This window comes from Falco biarmicus, chromosome 7, assembly GCF_023638135.1.
Source record: "Falco biarmicus isolate bFalBia1 chromosome 7, bFalBia1.pri, whole genome shotgun sequence".
Taxonomy (NCBI): domain Eukaryota; kingdom Metazoa; phylum Chordata; class Aves; order Falconiformes; family Falconidae; genus Falco; species Falco biarmicus.
Window position 1 is genome coordinate 73,329,081 of NC_079294.1, and position 13,200 is coordinate 73,342,280.

The window sequence follows — 13,200 nt, forward strand, 5'->3', positions numbered from 1 at the left end:
TGCACAAAACCAGTTTAAGCTAAAGGCAAAGCAGAAGAATAGACTCAAGCCTCAGTGGGACCTGCCAAGGCGGAAACACTGCTCCAAGTCCTTAGGAAGGTCCTCCATGGTCACAGCAGCTCCCACAGATTTTGTGTTCCCTTGCTGCTGGCCAGGTTTGGCTTTTGACAAATCATCCCATCCGTGACTTGAGCATTTCAGAAAAACTCTGTACCCACATTCTCTTCTCAAGTGCTCCAGCACTGAGAGTGGGAGATACAGATTTTATTACCATTTTTTATTATTAAGTTACAATTACTCAAAGAGCCACAGGCCCAAGGCTCAGGGCTGGATCCCTTCACAGACTCTTTGCAGTGTCCCAAACATGATTTTTTTTGCTTCATCCTACCCAGGGAACAAACCACCTGGTTAAACCAACTTGTGTTGGGACACCACAGGTCAGCCCAGCTACTAAGCATTAAGCAAAACGGTCCTGTGGACATAACTAACAGCACAATTCACTTCCATAGATCGGACAGGCTTGAGAAGCCTAACGAGGTACATATGTAAGAAACTGAAAATAGACCCTAAACACCCTACTGGGTTTTGTCCTTGCCTTTCCTGATGTTTTATGCTACACAAGCTGTACTCATGGCAGTGGCAATCATCTTTAATGATCCCTGTTGTTGTTGAACCTCAGAGCAGTCATGAAAAAGAGGGAACAGAGGATGCAATGAAACGCACCTGAAAAAACACACAGTAGCTTTGAACTGTGTGTAGATTTTGCAAGACTGAGGAATGCCCAGGGAAAGCACAAGAAGTGGCTCCCACTGCCAGGGGGAAGCTGTCCTAGTGAGACAGCTGGTTGGTAAACTGTAGAAAATGGATCAAGCAGCCTCAAGCAGAGGTGGTAATGGCACCATGGTTCCACTGCCTGCTTTTATGAAAATCTGTCCTAGTGAAGGGGAAGTAAAATGTTTCCATGAGTCAGTTTGCACACTGTGGAGGCAAATTATAATGGTCAATCACACTGTGCAGGTGGCACAAATTTATATTGAAGCTGGTAACTAGTCTCTGTCTTGCACCTCTTCCTTGGGCTCTCCTCTGACACCACAGCTACACAAGAAGGATCACCATCATGAACAAGAAGCCTAGAAAAAAAGCTGTTGCACGTGGTGACAAGTGGTTTCTTCTTTTAGACCTCCGAGCAGTGGGGGCTCAGTCTTTCTGTAGCTTTCAGGTGAGCTGTAAGAGACATGGCCAGCTGCAGGGATCATTAAACCTAAAACCCATTTCCAAAACTAAGAAAATTTTACTATTGCATCCTACTAAAACATCCCTGCCATACCGCTATGGGTATTTCCCATCTCAATTCTTTTGTTACCTAGTGCTGCAATGACAGCTTACACACAAAGGAATCCTTTGCCATTTTCTGCCCAAAACACCTTGTAGTCTTTAAGCAGACTATTTCAGTGTGATTTAGAGAAACACAGAAATATCAAACAGATCCACAGCTCAGGACCGCTTACTCACCAAAAAGAAATGAGATGAGCAACCACTGCTGTTCTGTAAAGAAAGCACAAGTTAGTTTGCTAGGCTTTAGGAGTCAGTCTGCAATGGGAAAGCCGAGGTGTATACATCCCGCCCCCTGGCCCCCCGCCCAGGAAAACAGGGCAACAAGGCTGCACTCAGCAGGGCAAGAACGAAGAACGTGGCAGGGCTTGTTCTAGGAAAGACGCAAAATCTTTATTCCAATTCTGAATTAGAAAAAACATCACCTCCAGAGCTCACCATTTGACAGTTCAGTCAGCAGGGAGAGGTCACGCTTGCCCAGCAGAGGCACAGACTTAGAGGACCCAGTCCTGTAGGCACTTCAAGAGGAAGCTCAGCTTCAAAGTACAAACACTGAACAGTTTGGCTTAAATTTTTAATATAAAAACTCACTAAAAATGCTAAAATGTGACAAACCATTGGAAATACTGTGACAAACATTTGCCCTTATGCAGTAAAAAACAAAACAAACCCAAACTGGCAAGAAGCTTTGAAATGCATGTTTTCTTCTTCCTCCTGGCACACTGGACCACCATCTACTTAAAACGTTCATCCAAAAAAATCCATGGCACCTTCACCTCATACTTCAGTGCAAGAAGCTACTCTCGATGGACCAGCACAAACAAACCCAGTAAAAAGAGGACTGCATACTGTAAGAGAAAGAAGAGAAGACACAAGAGTCCACATTCACATCCAAAGATGCAGTAAGAGCAGCAAACAAAGGGCAAATGGTTCTGCCTGTGTGAATAAAGTTCTCGTGAAGTATTTTAGCTGGGGCAGGAGAAGCAGGCAGAAAATGAAAGCTCTTACCTTAAATTTTGGGTAATCATTCATTAAGATAGTCACTATTCCAATATAGGGCACAAATCTACAAGAATAAAGTTTTTATTAAAACAAACACTATTCAAGGTTGCATACAGGAGAAGCACTGCCCTGGTACTTGTACAAAGGAAAAGCCACTCCAGCACGCAGAGGGCTACAGTCAACAGGCCTGGGACTTCTTCCTCCCAAGCAGGGAAGTCATGGCAGTGGGGGCTGAGTGACAACAAACCACAGAGCGTGTTTTAGCCTCTGTCTTGTTCAGATCTCACTTGCCTGCAAAGACCGTGCCTTGCAGAATAATTTTGATGAAAATTCTGATCACGCCTGAGTGTGCACTACCTTTGCACCGGTGTCCATCCAGCATCAAAATCTCAGGATGTAGCTCACAGCACGACGCCTTCGCTTAAGCCAAACTAAGGACTGGACTACCTTTGGTTTTTAACTCTCCATGGTACCTTTTGAAATGCTTTCAGGCAGGTCACAAAAACCCAGTAGGGAGAGTTTGAGAGGGATTGACAGATGGCACTGGGGAATGGCAGTGTAAAAAGTCACATCTTTTTCAACTTTACTTACCCTCTTGCTCGTCCTACTACGTCCTTTTTCTCCAACCAGTGCTGCCCTCGTTTGTACAGCCCTCTATCATCAACGGCATTATTGTCTCCCTTTGTCAAAAATTTGATGTCACCATTTTGCCTAGCAAAGACAAGACAGCCAGGTAAATCAGAGAAAAAGAACTTAATAAAAGCTGCTCTAGAACAAGCATGTAGACTAACACCAAGATATTAGAAGCAATAGTGTCCTACACATTGGAGCAGGATGAAAAAGGGAAACTGCCAAATGCAGTGGAAAGCAGACAGTTTGAAAAAAACCCTGCCAATAAAAGAATGAATTCTGCCCCCAACCAAGCTTTCCAGCAGAGTTTAAGAACAGAACCAGCAGGATGAGCCATTTCTAGTGAAGGTACAGCTATCGCCTCTTTGCTTTTGACCTCTCTCATGTTGATGCTTCTCTTGCTTCAAACACAAATGTTGGGTTCTGGGCTCTGTACTACCACCCAAAATGAGACTTTGGGGTTAAAGCAAACACTCAGTAGTGGTCAGAAGCAAGCTGAAACTTAAGAATTATTATGAAAAGGGGGACAGAACAAAACAAACAATACCATTATGATACTGCATGAACTCACGATGTGCCTACATCTTGAATGCTCTGTGCAGTTCTGAACCCCCTACATCCTTTTTTGAAATGGAGAGAAGAACTGGCAAAGGTTCAGAAATGGGTAACAAGGTCTGGAACCACTTCCATACAAGAAACAACAGACCAGGACTCTTCAGCCTGGAAAAGACAGAACTGATGGGAGATATAATGGTAGTCCAATATAAATGACACAAACAGCAACAAACTAACAGCTTTTCACTGCTTCTTCCAATATAAGACCTAGAGGGCATCAAATGAAACTCAGAGGTAACATGTTAAAACAAGCCAGAGAAGGTGCTATGCAGAACTAACAACAGTGCAAACTAAACCATGTCTCTCAGGAAGGATATTTTGGATGCCAAAAAGTTGTATCAGTTAAAAAAGTGACTGGATACTCCGTGTAACAAAGAAAGGGAGGCTATTAATAAAGAACTGTGACTTTGTGCTTCAAATTGTGATTTGCAGAAAGCAGGGCAATTATCACTACATACTCTCTCTAGTCTTTGTCTCGAGATGAATTAGCTTGCTAGAAACAGGATCCTAGAGCAGATGAACCTTTGCTTTGACGAGGAAACAGCTGCTGTTACGCTCTAGCTTTATATACCACATTATGTGTCCTTCCTCAGTAATTTCCATTCAGCTTGCTGGCCTGCCAGCAATGCTTGCTTCTAAGCACCAGTTTGTGCTGCTACTCAGGGATCAGCCAGCCACAGTCATCTATCTCCCTGTGGCACATAACAGCAGATGCTGAGCCAGAGCATTATTTTTGCTTGATTCTGTCAGCTTACTCACAGAAATGACAGATCAAATACAACACAGGCCAAGTATGCAGAAAGCCTTCAGAGCTCGTGCTGATTGTTTTCATTATGCCTGAATACTAATGTGTGTTACTTGACAGAAGCTTAGAAGACAAAAAAAAAGGGTGTCGGGGGGAAGAACAGACCTTTCTTCAAAGCACATTGTTGTTCCCACACTGTGAGCCAAACACCCTAGGACAGGGGTCTTCAAACTTTTTAACCAGGGGGCCGGCACATGGATGAAGTGGCAGGCAGTCATCTGCGGCTGCTTGGTTTCCCCCCCCAGCCCCCGGCAGGGGGGTCTGCAAAATACCGGGGGCCGGATTGAGGACCCTGGGGGGCTGTATCTGGCCCGCAGGCCGTTGTTTGAGGACCCTTGCTCTAGGAGCTTAGAGATAACAGTCTGGAAAAAGATGAAGATACCCAAAGGTGCAGATAATGTAGTTTCAGCTCTGAAGACTGATGGCATCAGAGTGCATTATCTTTTTGAGCGGATTCAGTGCTTTATCATGAACCAGTATGAGAAACCCACAGCACAGTTGCTCTCCTGTCTGAAATGTGAACGAAAACTGGTCTGTCCTGCACCAAAACCAATAAGTAAATTTTGACCACAGGCTCAATGTTTAGTGACAAAGAATGAACTCAGTTTCGTGCTGAACAATGAAGAAAAGGCTAACAAGTAAAAAACATTTTCTTACTGAAACACTACTGATGTGAACTGGAGCCTGAGTTGCCACAAAATCGTGGAGAACAGGGTTTCTGTTTTCCTTCATTTTGACATTCCTGTCAGCTTTCACAGAGCCTTTTCACAGCTTTCATATTCAGTCCATAACTATAGGAAGTAATGGGAAACTCCAGCCATTCAGAGGGCACTCTTGAATGCCAAACTGGCACCAGAAAAGTATTCTTTAAACAGTGAGAGCAGCAACTGATATCTCAGAGTCCTGCCTTCAGAGTCCAGCTTCAGGTCACAGTACAGATTTTTCAGTTTTATCTTTCCTAACATAAAGATCAGGTCTGTCTTTGGTTGTTTTATTTAAATGAAACACAACAACACTGGACAATGGTTTACTTCACAGAATCTAGGATTGGTCCTATGATCCTGTTAGATTTAAAAAAACCAAAACAAAACAAAAAACAACCACTGGATACCTTAATACCTAGCGGTGAGATAGAGCCAGGCAAAAAAAGAAGAGTGGGTAATATCTGAAGATGAACTACCACACAGAATGCATGTGTCTGCTTCTCCTTCCTATACACTGGTTGAGAGCAGACAGAAGACCCTGACCTTTCTTGCCTTTTCAATAATCAGCCCAAACAGCAGCACGAGAGCCCAGCTGAGCCTTTAGCATGCAACAGGAGAGCAGGAAAGTGGTGTTTTGTTTAAAAGAGTTCCCAAGACATCACAAAAAGTGCACGCGCAACATTAGGCATCAAATTTACCAAGCACACTGATCTTGTTTTTAAATTAGTGGTACCAAAGAACAATACTTTGAAAACTGACACTGTTAAACGTTTAGGGTACAGAATACATGTGAACAGCAAAGAATGTGCTCTGTCTACTGGGAGAGGTGCCACACTCTCACAGCCAGGATTTCAGCCAGACTATTTATGTGCACGAAGTTTGTCGACCTTGACATTGGTCCAGACAAATGGTTTAGATGTCCCAACAGCTGTAGCTGTGGCTGTTATGAACGCTTGAGCAAAGGGACCTTCTCTATCCCATCGACCTCACTTGACTAGAGCAATCCTCAGATGCCACCATTACACAGGATTAAAGTGATTCACTTAACCTAGGAACAGATCTTCGAGTGCTAGTATAGCTCCAGTTCATTCATACTGCAGCAGGCATTTACTCAGCAGAAAGAGATGCTGGGACCCCATCCAATTATTGCCCTCTCAGAGCTGATTTGAAGAATGAGGCATTCAATTCAAGATTTAGTTTTCACTCAAGTGCCACACAGGGCTGGCTTGGATCCCCACAGACCAGCCTGGAGCAGCCACAGTTCCATCCAGCAAAATAGGAAGGCTCATGGCTGCAGAGGAAGCCTTGCTTGGAAAACCAAGCCCTATTCAGCAATCAAACCAGACTAACTGCGCTTTATTCCTTCACACACACAACCTGCTAAATGTTTAGAGAATGAACAGTATAAGGAGCGTGCAGCACATACAGGCACCAAGTATAAGAATGCAAAACTTCCTACAAAGAAAAGGAACACCCTGCTTCTGCATGACAGCAGGAACTAGGACCTTATGAAGACAAGTTTTAAAATAATGCATGCTACACACAGAATGCCCCCCTTCTGTACATTCTACCTCTACAAACGAGTCACTTCACACACACAAATGCATCCATACCTACAGGAGACAACCCAGTAATATTATATAGCAGCTTGGGATGGAAATGATGGCACAGGAGACATTAAGTGACACAGGGAGCCCAGGACACTGGAACAGACACCCCACCTTGTGCGTTGTTAGGTGATCTTTACAAGTAAGCCAAGGAGGGCAGATTTTGCCTGTCTGAAACTTCAACATTACTTCCTACAGCACCTGAATATACTGACATCCCACTCATTTGTTTATCCAAGGAACTGAGGAAAAATAAATTTAGCTAAACATCTGCAGTACAATTCCCAAAATTCTTGACATACTTCTCATGAATTTTCAGGACACGATGTACTATAGGAATTTCCCTTCCTTCTATCCTAAAGACCACAATTTCTCCCACTCTGATTGGATCTTCAATTCGGTTTGTGAGGAACAGGAGATCTCCTCTGTGAAATGCAGGCTCCATGCTTCCACTGAAAAAGAGGAGCAATTAAAAATATCAGAATCAGGTTTTGGAGTTTACAGTCCTTTAAGAAAAATTTCACAAGAATCTCAATGAAGAACTCCTAAGGAAACCACCTTGGAGACCAGGCAGATGTCTAACCTCTATTATAATAAGATTTTCAATCACCATGCTACCAGCAATATTGACTTGTTGGGAGAAGAGCACTGCCAGGAGCCAGTGTTAAAAGCACACCAAACAGGAAAAGTCTTCTTCTTAACAAAGTTGTTGTTATTAAGTATCTTTTTGACTTCTGAGCTCTTTATTTGATAGGGCTAAATGGCAGCACTGCAGTGGTGGGAAGCTTTTTTAATGTCATTTATTTTTATTTTTTGCAGGTAGATAGATCATCCTTACGAACCACGCACTAAAACATACAGGCTCTTGTATTCCCATCTGGAACAGACAGACAGACAGGTGTGCTAAAAATTTGTTATTGTGATTAATCACTTTGCTTAATCTCATTTCAGGCACCACTATTCAAGTTATTCTCTTCCCATCTTGTAAATGGCAATTGTTACAAACTACTTAACCTTTTCCAGTCCAAATAAATAATGCAGTACAAAACAAAATGATGAACTTTAAAGTACTGCATAAATTTGTGCTTTATCCTGAGACAGCTCAGAAGCTGCTATTGAGAACAGAAGATCACATCAGTGAAGAAGGGATGTGACCTAATGGCCCATCTTACTGGGTGGAGCAGCATGAAACGTCTCCCCTGTACTTCACGGGCCCATCAGGAGGGAGTTTAGTTAAAGGGCATGCAGTAATTAACACCAATGTAGAAACACACACAAAAGCTGACATGGCCACAGAACAGGCCCTGCGCAATATCCACACCAGCATCCAATGACTGCCCAAGGAACCTGTCCCAGGCAGCAGGAGGGTGGGAGTAGCGCTGGTGGTACCTACCGAATGGCACTTTTGTGAGGACAACATGCAACACCTAAAACATATCCAGTTACAGAGCAATAACTCTTATAGAAAGGACTACAGTTAAGGCTCCCCTTTACCTGGCCATGTTACAGCTCACTAGAAGGCCTGGAAAAAACCAAGCAGCTGCGAAAGAAGAGTTAGCGGATACTTTTAAGGATGCAATGTAACACATAATAAAGCTCACTGGGCTTTTTGGCAAGCCAGTTCCCATTCAAAAACCCCAACAACTCTTTTTCACTAACTGAATTTATTACTGGCATCTCAAAGATTTCAGCTTCCTTTTCACTAACTGAGGCTCTCCACATCCTTCAACCATTCATGTAGCAGCAACAAGAGACACGGACAGGCACAGCAGGAGGTACCAGTGCACTGTGATGTTCTGCTACCACAACTTCTACTACAGGAAGTACCATTTGCCTTGATGTGAAGGCAAGCTCTGCCATAAGCACTGCTTTTATACAGGAATGATCCCCCCCTCAAGCAACGGGTTCACCATCCCCTGCTTCAAGGCCTGCCTTTTTCAAGTCTCTCTTGCCCCCAGCACTCAGCATTTCTCCAGGTTTGGTACGGTCCAGAAATGTGCAAGTTCTGCTCTTACCGTATTTCTTTGAAGTCCTTCCTCCTCTTTCCCCTTTCTCAGGACTAACTCTCCAACATACAATCCATCCAGCTGGCAGAAGTGGAAGGGTGAGATGCTATTTCTACGCGATGCTCCCAGCCTCGCTCACCTACTTCCTCTTCCCTCGCTGTTCCTCTGCCTGACCCGAGAGCAGGAATCCTCAGAGCCTCTCGCCCGCCGGGGACGGGGCAGGATCCTCCAGCTGCCCCATCCCTCCGGAAAACTTCCTCCGGGTGGGCCCAGCGAGCCCGCACCGCCACGACAGGGCGGCGCCCGCCGCTCTCCGGCCCTGCCCAAGGCCCACGGGGTCTCACCCCCACCCCGCAGCGCGACGGCTGTACCAGTCCCCCCGACAGCCCCCCCCTCCCCGCCGCCACGGAACTTGCCTCAGCACCACCACGATGGGGCTCTCGCTGCCCGTCACCACCATCAGCCCCTTCCAGATCATGAGGGCGGACGAGACGATCATGCCGAAGTTCAGCACCTGATAGTACAGCTGCGAGGGGAGGGGGGCGTCAGGCCCCGCGACCGGGCAGGCCTGGGCAGAGCCGGGCAGGGCGGACCCGACCCGGCCCGCCCCCCGGGGCCCGCCCCGACCCCCCCGCCCCGGCTCAGCACCTGCCGCTTGTTCATGCGCCGCACATCGTCCAGAAAGTCCAGCGACAGCATCGCCAGCCCCGACGGCAGCAGCACCACCGCCCGCCCGGCCCCGCTTCCGCTTCCAGCCCCGCTTCCGCTTCCAGCCCCGCTTCCGGTCGCGTCACCGCCGCTTGTGCCCCGCCCGGCGGCCGAGGTGCGGCGGTGGCGGCCCGAGCCAAGAACGACGCCCAGGCAGGCACCCTTGGATGCTTTTATTTGCAATACTTTGAAGTAAACATCGTAGCAAGGCACAGACGCCGCTGCGGGTTAAATAGATACGTGATGGCTCGGGAGCGCCCCCTGCTATCCTTAACTCTACGTAGGCTACCTGGTAAAACATCCCCTAGGCTAACGTACACCGTATCAAAAAATACAAAGAGTCCAAACTGTTGTATCAAAACACGTCAAGACGAGAAGGTGAGCGATCCGAATGCGATAAGATAAATAGTTCTTAAATTATTTAAACATTGTCATAGTAAACAACGAGCAGGGTTCTGGCTCAACATAATAAAAAAAAGAACAGTAAGAAGATAATTATATTACATGAAGCACATGTGTGACGGGAATGAGTGAGCAAAAAGAGTCAATATGACTGCACGGAAAGAAACGTCTCCCATGTGACAGGCCCTGCTGAGCCCTGCCAGACACCAGCCCTCGCCGCACCGTGGGATGCTGGTTCCCGCTGCTGCTAGCGTGGGCCACGCTCCCCTCCTGCCCTGGCAGCTCACAACAAGCTGGCCAGGGAGCCCCCCACAAACCAGTGCTGTCAGGAGTGCCGCCGCAGCTTCCCTCCAGGTGATGTCATGGACAGGGAATGTTTTCCCCTTCTGGGAATGGTGCCAACCTGCCCCCCAGCTCTGCCCCGAGCTCCCTGCCAGGATGAGCCACCAGGCACCGGGCCCAGCTGCACCCAGCCCTGGAACGGCTTCCAGCAGCACAACTCCACTGATGCATGGCCAACACATCCCCAAGGGGGACCAGACCCTCCTTAACGCAACACGTAGCTTTGAGCTGTGCTCACCCAAGAGGACAGGGGCTACAAAATTCTCTTTCAGGATGATTCAGGTCCAAGACATTTCATTACATTGTGTTTTGGAAAATACAGTTGTTATTTGGGCAATTAAAGAAGTATCAGCACAACTTACAGCTTGAACCCGTCCCGTGTAACACACCAGATCCCAGATCCGCCAGCATGGTCCTGACAAGTGTGTTTTGCTGAGACAGTGTTATGAGTTAAAATGAATAAAACAAAAGCAGGATGGGAAGAGAAAAAAGAAGCCATAAATAGAAGAAAGAAAGCAAGATAGGGAAGGCAAGGCTGGGGCTCCGGGCAGAGGCTGAGGCAGTGCACACTTAAAAGAAGAGAGCTCATCTTAAGGAAACTGCAGCTGCAGAAAGTGCTCCTAGATCCTCAGGAGTTGGACAAGCTCCAGCGAGGATTCTCGCCCTGCTTTCCCTTTTCATCTCTCTGGTCTGGCAGAGAGTTAGTGCTTAGGATGCAATGGCAGGGTTTGGTTTTTTGTTTGTTTTTAAATTTCCCTTACAAATAGAAGTTAACGGAAAGCAATGTCCATCCCAAAAAATCAACAGAATATTTCAAAGATTCACCCCATCCCCACCCTGTATTTTGAGTAAAAAAAACCCAACAAAGAACCCCGACCAATCAAAAGGGGTTTTTTGTTTTTAAGTCTTAAGAGACTGAATGATTGTTCTGCGAGGTGCTGTTAGGACCCTCCACGCCAGAAGTCTGACTGTGTTCACAAAGAGCTGAGTCACTTCTACACTCTCTGCATTTCAGGTTTTCTTCTACCATAGTGTTCATCTCACCATTATAGCTCTCATGTCCATTTTCACTCATCTCCCTTTGTAACTTCTGCCGTTCATCTTCTTCCTCCTCCTCCTCTTCCTCCTCCTCCTCTTCATCCTTTACTTTATGAACAATGAAGAGGTGTCTGTTCAGAGAGATGTGAGAGGTGTAGCACAAGCCGCAGAACAAGCACTGGTAGGTGGAGCTGTCTGTCTTGTGCTGAGGTATGTGTTCCTGAAACTCAGTACTGATGTCTGTCGCAAAGCCACATTTAGCACATTTCCAATGCGTTTTCAGTTTTTTGGCTGGTGGCACATCTGAACCCGCAGTGGTCTCTGCTTGACCCAGCTCATCCATTGCCATCCTCTTCGGAGATTTTGCCTTAAAAAAATAAGATTAAAGTTACTTTATTGTTCGAGCCAATGGAAGAATAAGTGCATATCTGAAGACACCCGAGGGTGAATACGCATTGGTGTTTGGATACAAACTAAAGGAAGCCATCCCTAGGGACTCCTGTTGCATGGCCTTTCCTACCAGTACCCAAATGCCTCACCCCAGCATGAAGGATCTCAACTGCTGTCCTGTGACATGGGGTGGGAGATCTGGGAGGAGTTGGCTGGGCAGAAACATGATTGGGAGAGAAAATGTGAACTTGGTGTGGGAAGAAGGAGCCCACAGAGCAGGGACAGCTGAGGGTCACAGGGATGGTCCTTAGCCTAGACAATGCTTCTCAGATTTAACTCTGAACATTTTCCCCTCCACTCAGGCTTTTTTCACAGCATCTCTCATTAACCCATCCCTTCTGTCTTATAATCCCACAGTGTGCTTCTCCTCCCATGAGGATGGCTCACTTGCATATGTCCCATCATGTGATTTTGTTATCTCCTCATCCAGCAGCACTGAGCAGTCTTTGTTTAGGATACAGCTTATAGGCTTGTATTTGCAGAGCAGCTGGAGCCATGTGAAGCCACCACCCGCCACTGCTTAGCCAGGTGCCCTGGTATGTTGGCTGTGCTTGGGGGAAGCAGCCACCAGCTCATGAAAGTGAAATCTTGAGTTACCCCAGGTTTTCTTGTGGCATAAATATAAAGGGGAGTCAGTCTTGGCTGCGACCCCTCTATGCTAGGGTACAGATGAAAATAAATTGCAGTCATATGGAAAATGTATGTCTATTTTCAAAGGAAATGGAGCAAAGAAGGCCAATCAGCCAACCCTCTGCTCCAAACTGGCCCAAAATAAAATGAGTTGAACAGTTACATTTGCTGAAAAAAATGATACAGTCCTACTTAGGAGGAATGCAGTTCTCATAACAGAAGTCTTTTGTAACTAGCAGAAAAAAACAAGGGAGAAAGAGGAAAAATGTACCAGGCTGGTGAACACAGTGGCAGGGGAAAATGACAGTAATAACAAACCTAAATAAGACCTGGTTACAAAGCAGACTGAAAAACGGCCAGTAAAAGATAAAAACACAGGGCCACATGTTCCAAGGATATATTGAAAAATGCAAGATACGTTGCCCTGGTGCTGCTGCAGCTCAGCTGCACTTTCAGTTCTGATTCTGACACTGCCAGAGAGAAGCAAACTGGATGGAGTTCAGAGGAGGGGAAGGAAATGTGCCGTATGGATGAGACGGCCTGACTGCTGGCTGCAAGGCTGCAGCTCGACAAAACACCCCAAGTGAACACCTACTCGCCAGGTACATTTATTTTTCAATGAAAATATATCAGTTACTTCAGCTGTATCTCTCTCTGGAGCTTTTGCTTTGGCCATCTGGGATAAGTCTGGGTTTTTGATGCCGTGCATGAGGCTGATGTGATTCTCCAGCATGAATGGCTGAGGAAATGTCTGATTTTCATCTGTGCAGTACCTTGAGAATACAAAAAGGAAGAAAATTTATTAAAGGAAATGCCAAGCAGTTAATTTCCATCCAAACAGCTCTGTTATGTGCCACACCAATAGGTGCCATTGGAGACAGATGCTGATGAGTAATGTACTATTAAATTACCAAAATATGCAACAAATC

General features: G+C 46.0%; 2 protein-coding genes across 5 annotated transcripts in view; both read right to left on the minus strand.

The window, feature by feature from the left end:
- Positions 1-1,892: 1,892 nt before the first annotated feature.
- Positions 1,893-9,489, minus strand: SEC11A (SEC11 homolog A, signal peptidase complex subunit). 3 transcript variants are annotated; one of them, XM_056347828.1, is made up of 6 exons: positions 9,350-9,487; positions 9,118-9,227; positions 6,998-7,147; positions 2,926-3,045; positions 2,341-2,398; positions 1,893-2,180 (listed from the first exon to the last, which is right to left on the minus strand). In XM_056347828.1, the coding sequence occupies exons 1-6, from the start codon at positions 9,398-9,400 to the stop codon at positions 2,130-2,132; spliced, it is 540 nt and encodes a 179-aa protein (XP_056203803.1). In that variant the 5' UTR covers positions 9,401-9,487; the 3' UTR covers positions 1,893-2,129. The 3 variants fall into 3 exon arrangements, with proteins under 3 accessions (XP_056203803.1, XP_056203804.1, XP_056203805.1); XM_056347829.1 differs by lacking the exon at positions 2,341-2,398; XM_056347830.1 differs by lacking the exons at positions 1,893-2,180; positions 2,341-2,398 and adding an exon at positions 3,536-3,684 and having other exon boundaries at positions 2,920-3,045; positions 9,350-9,489.
- Positions 9,490-9,567: 78 nt separating this feature from the next.
- The window catches only part of ZNF592 (zinc finger protein 592), a 37,356-nt gene continuing 33,723 nt past the window's right edge, over positions 9,568-13,200 (minus strand). The window contains exons 8-9 of one of the 2 annotated variants that reach the window (XM_056347826.1): positions 12,909-13,044; positions 9,568-11,558 (exon numbers count right to left, since the gene is read on the minus strand). In XM_056347826.1, the coding sequence (XP_056203801.1) occupies positions 11,061-11,558; positions 12,909-13,044 (634 nt within the window). In that variant the 3' untranslated portion in view covers positions 9,568-11,060. The remainder of the gene's footprint in view (positions 11,559-12,908; positions 13,045-13,200) is intronic. The other variant, XR_008823292.1, reaches the window with a different exon arrangement.

Bases quoted from the DNA above. Each gene is read 5' to 3' on its own strand.
- SEC11A (XM_056347828.1), bottom strand. From the start codon at position 9,400: ATGCTGTCGCTGGACTTTCTGGACGATGTGCGGCGCATGAACAAGCGG. The intron at 9,228-9,349 runs GTGCTGAGCCGG...CTCCCCTCGCAG, and splicing joins GGCGCATGAACAAGCGGCAG to CTGTACTATCAGGTGCTGAA. The intron at 2,181-2,340 runs GTAAGAGCTTTC...TTTCTCTTACAG, and splicing joins ATGATTACCCAAAATTTAAG to TATGCAGTCCTCTTTTTACT.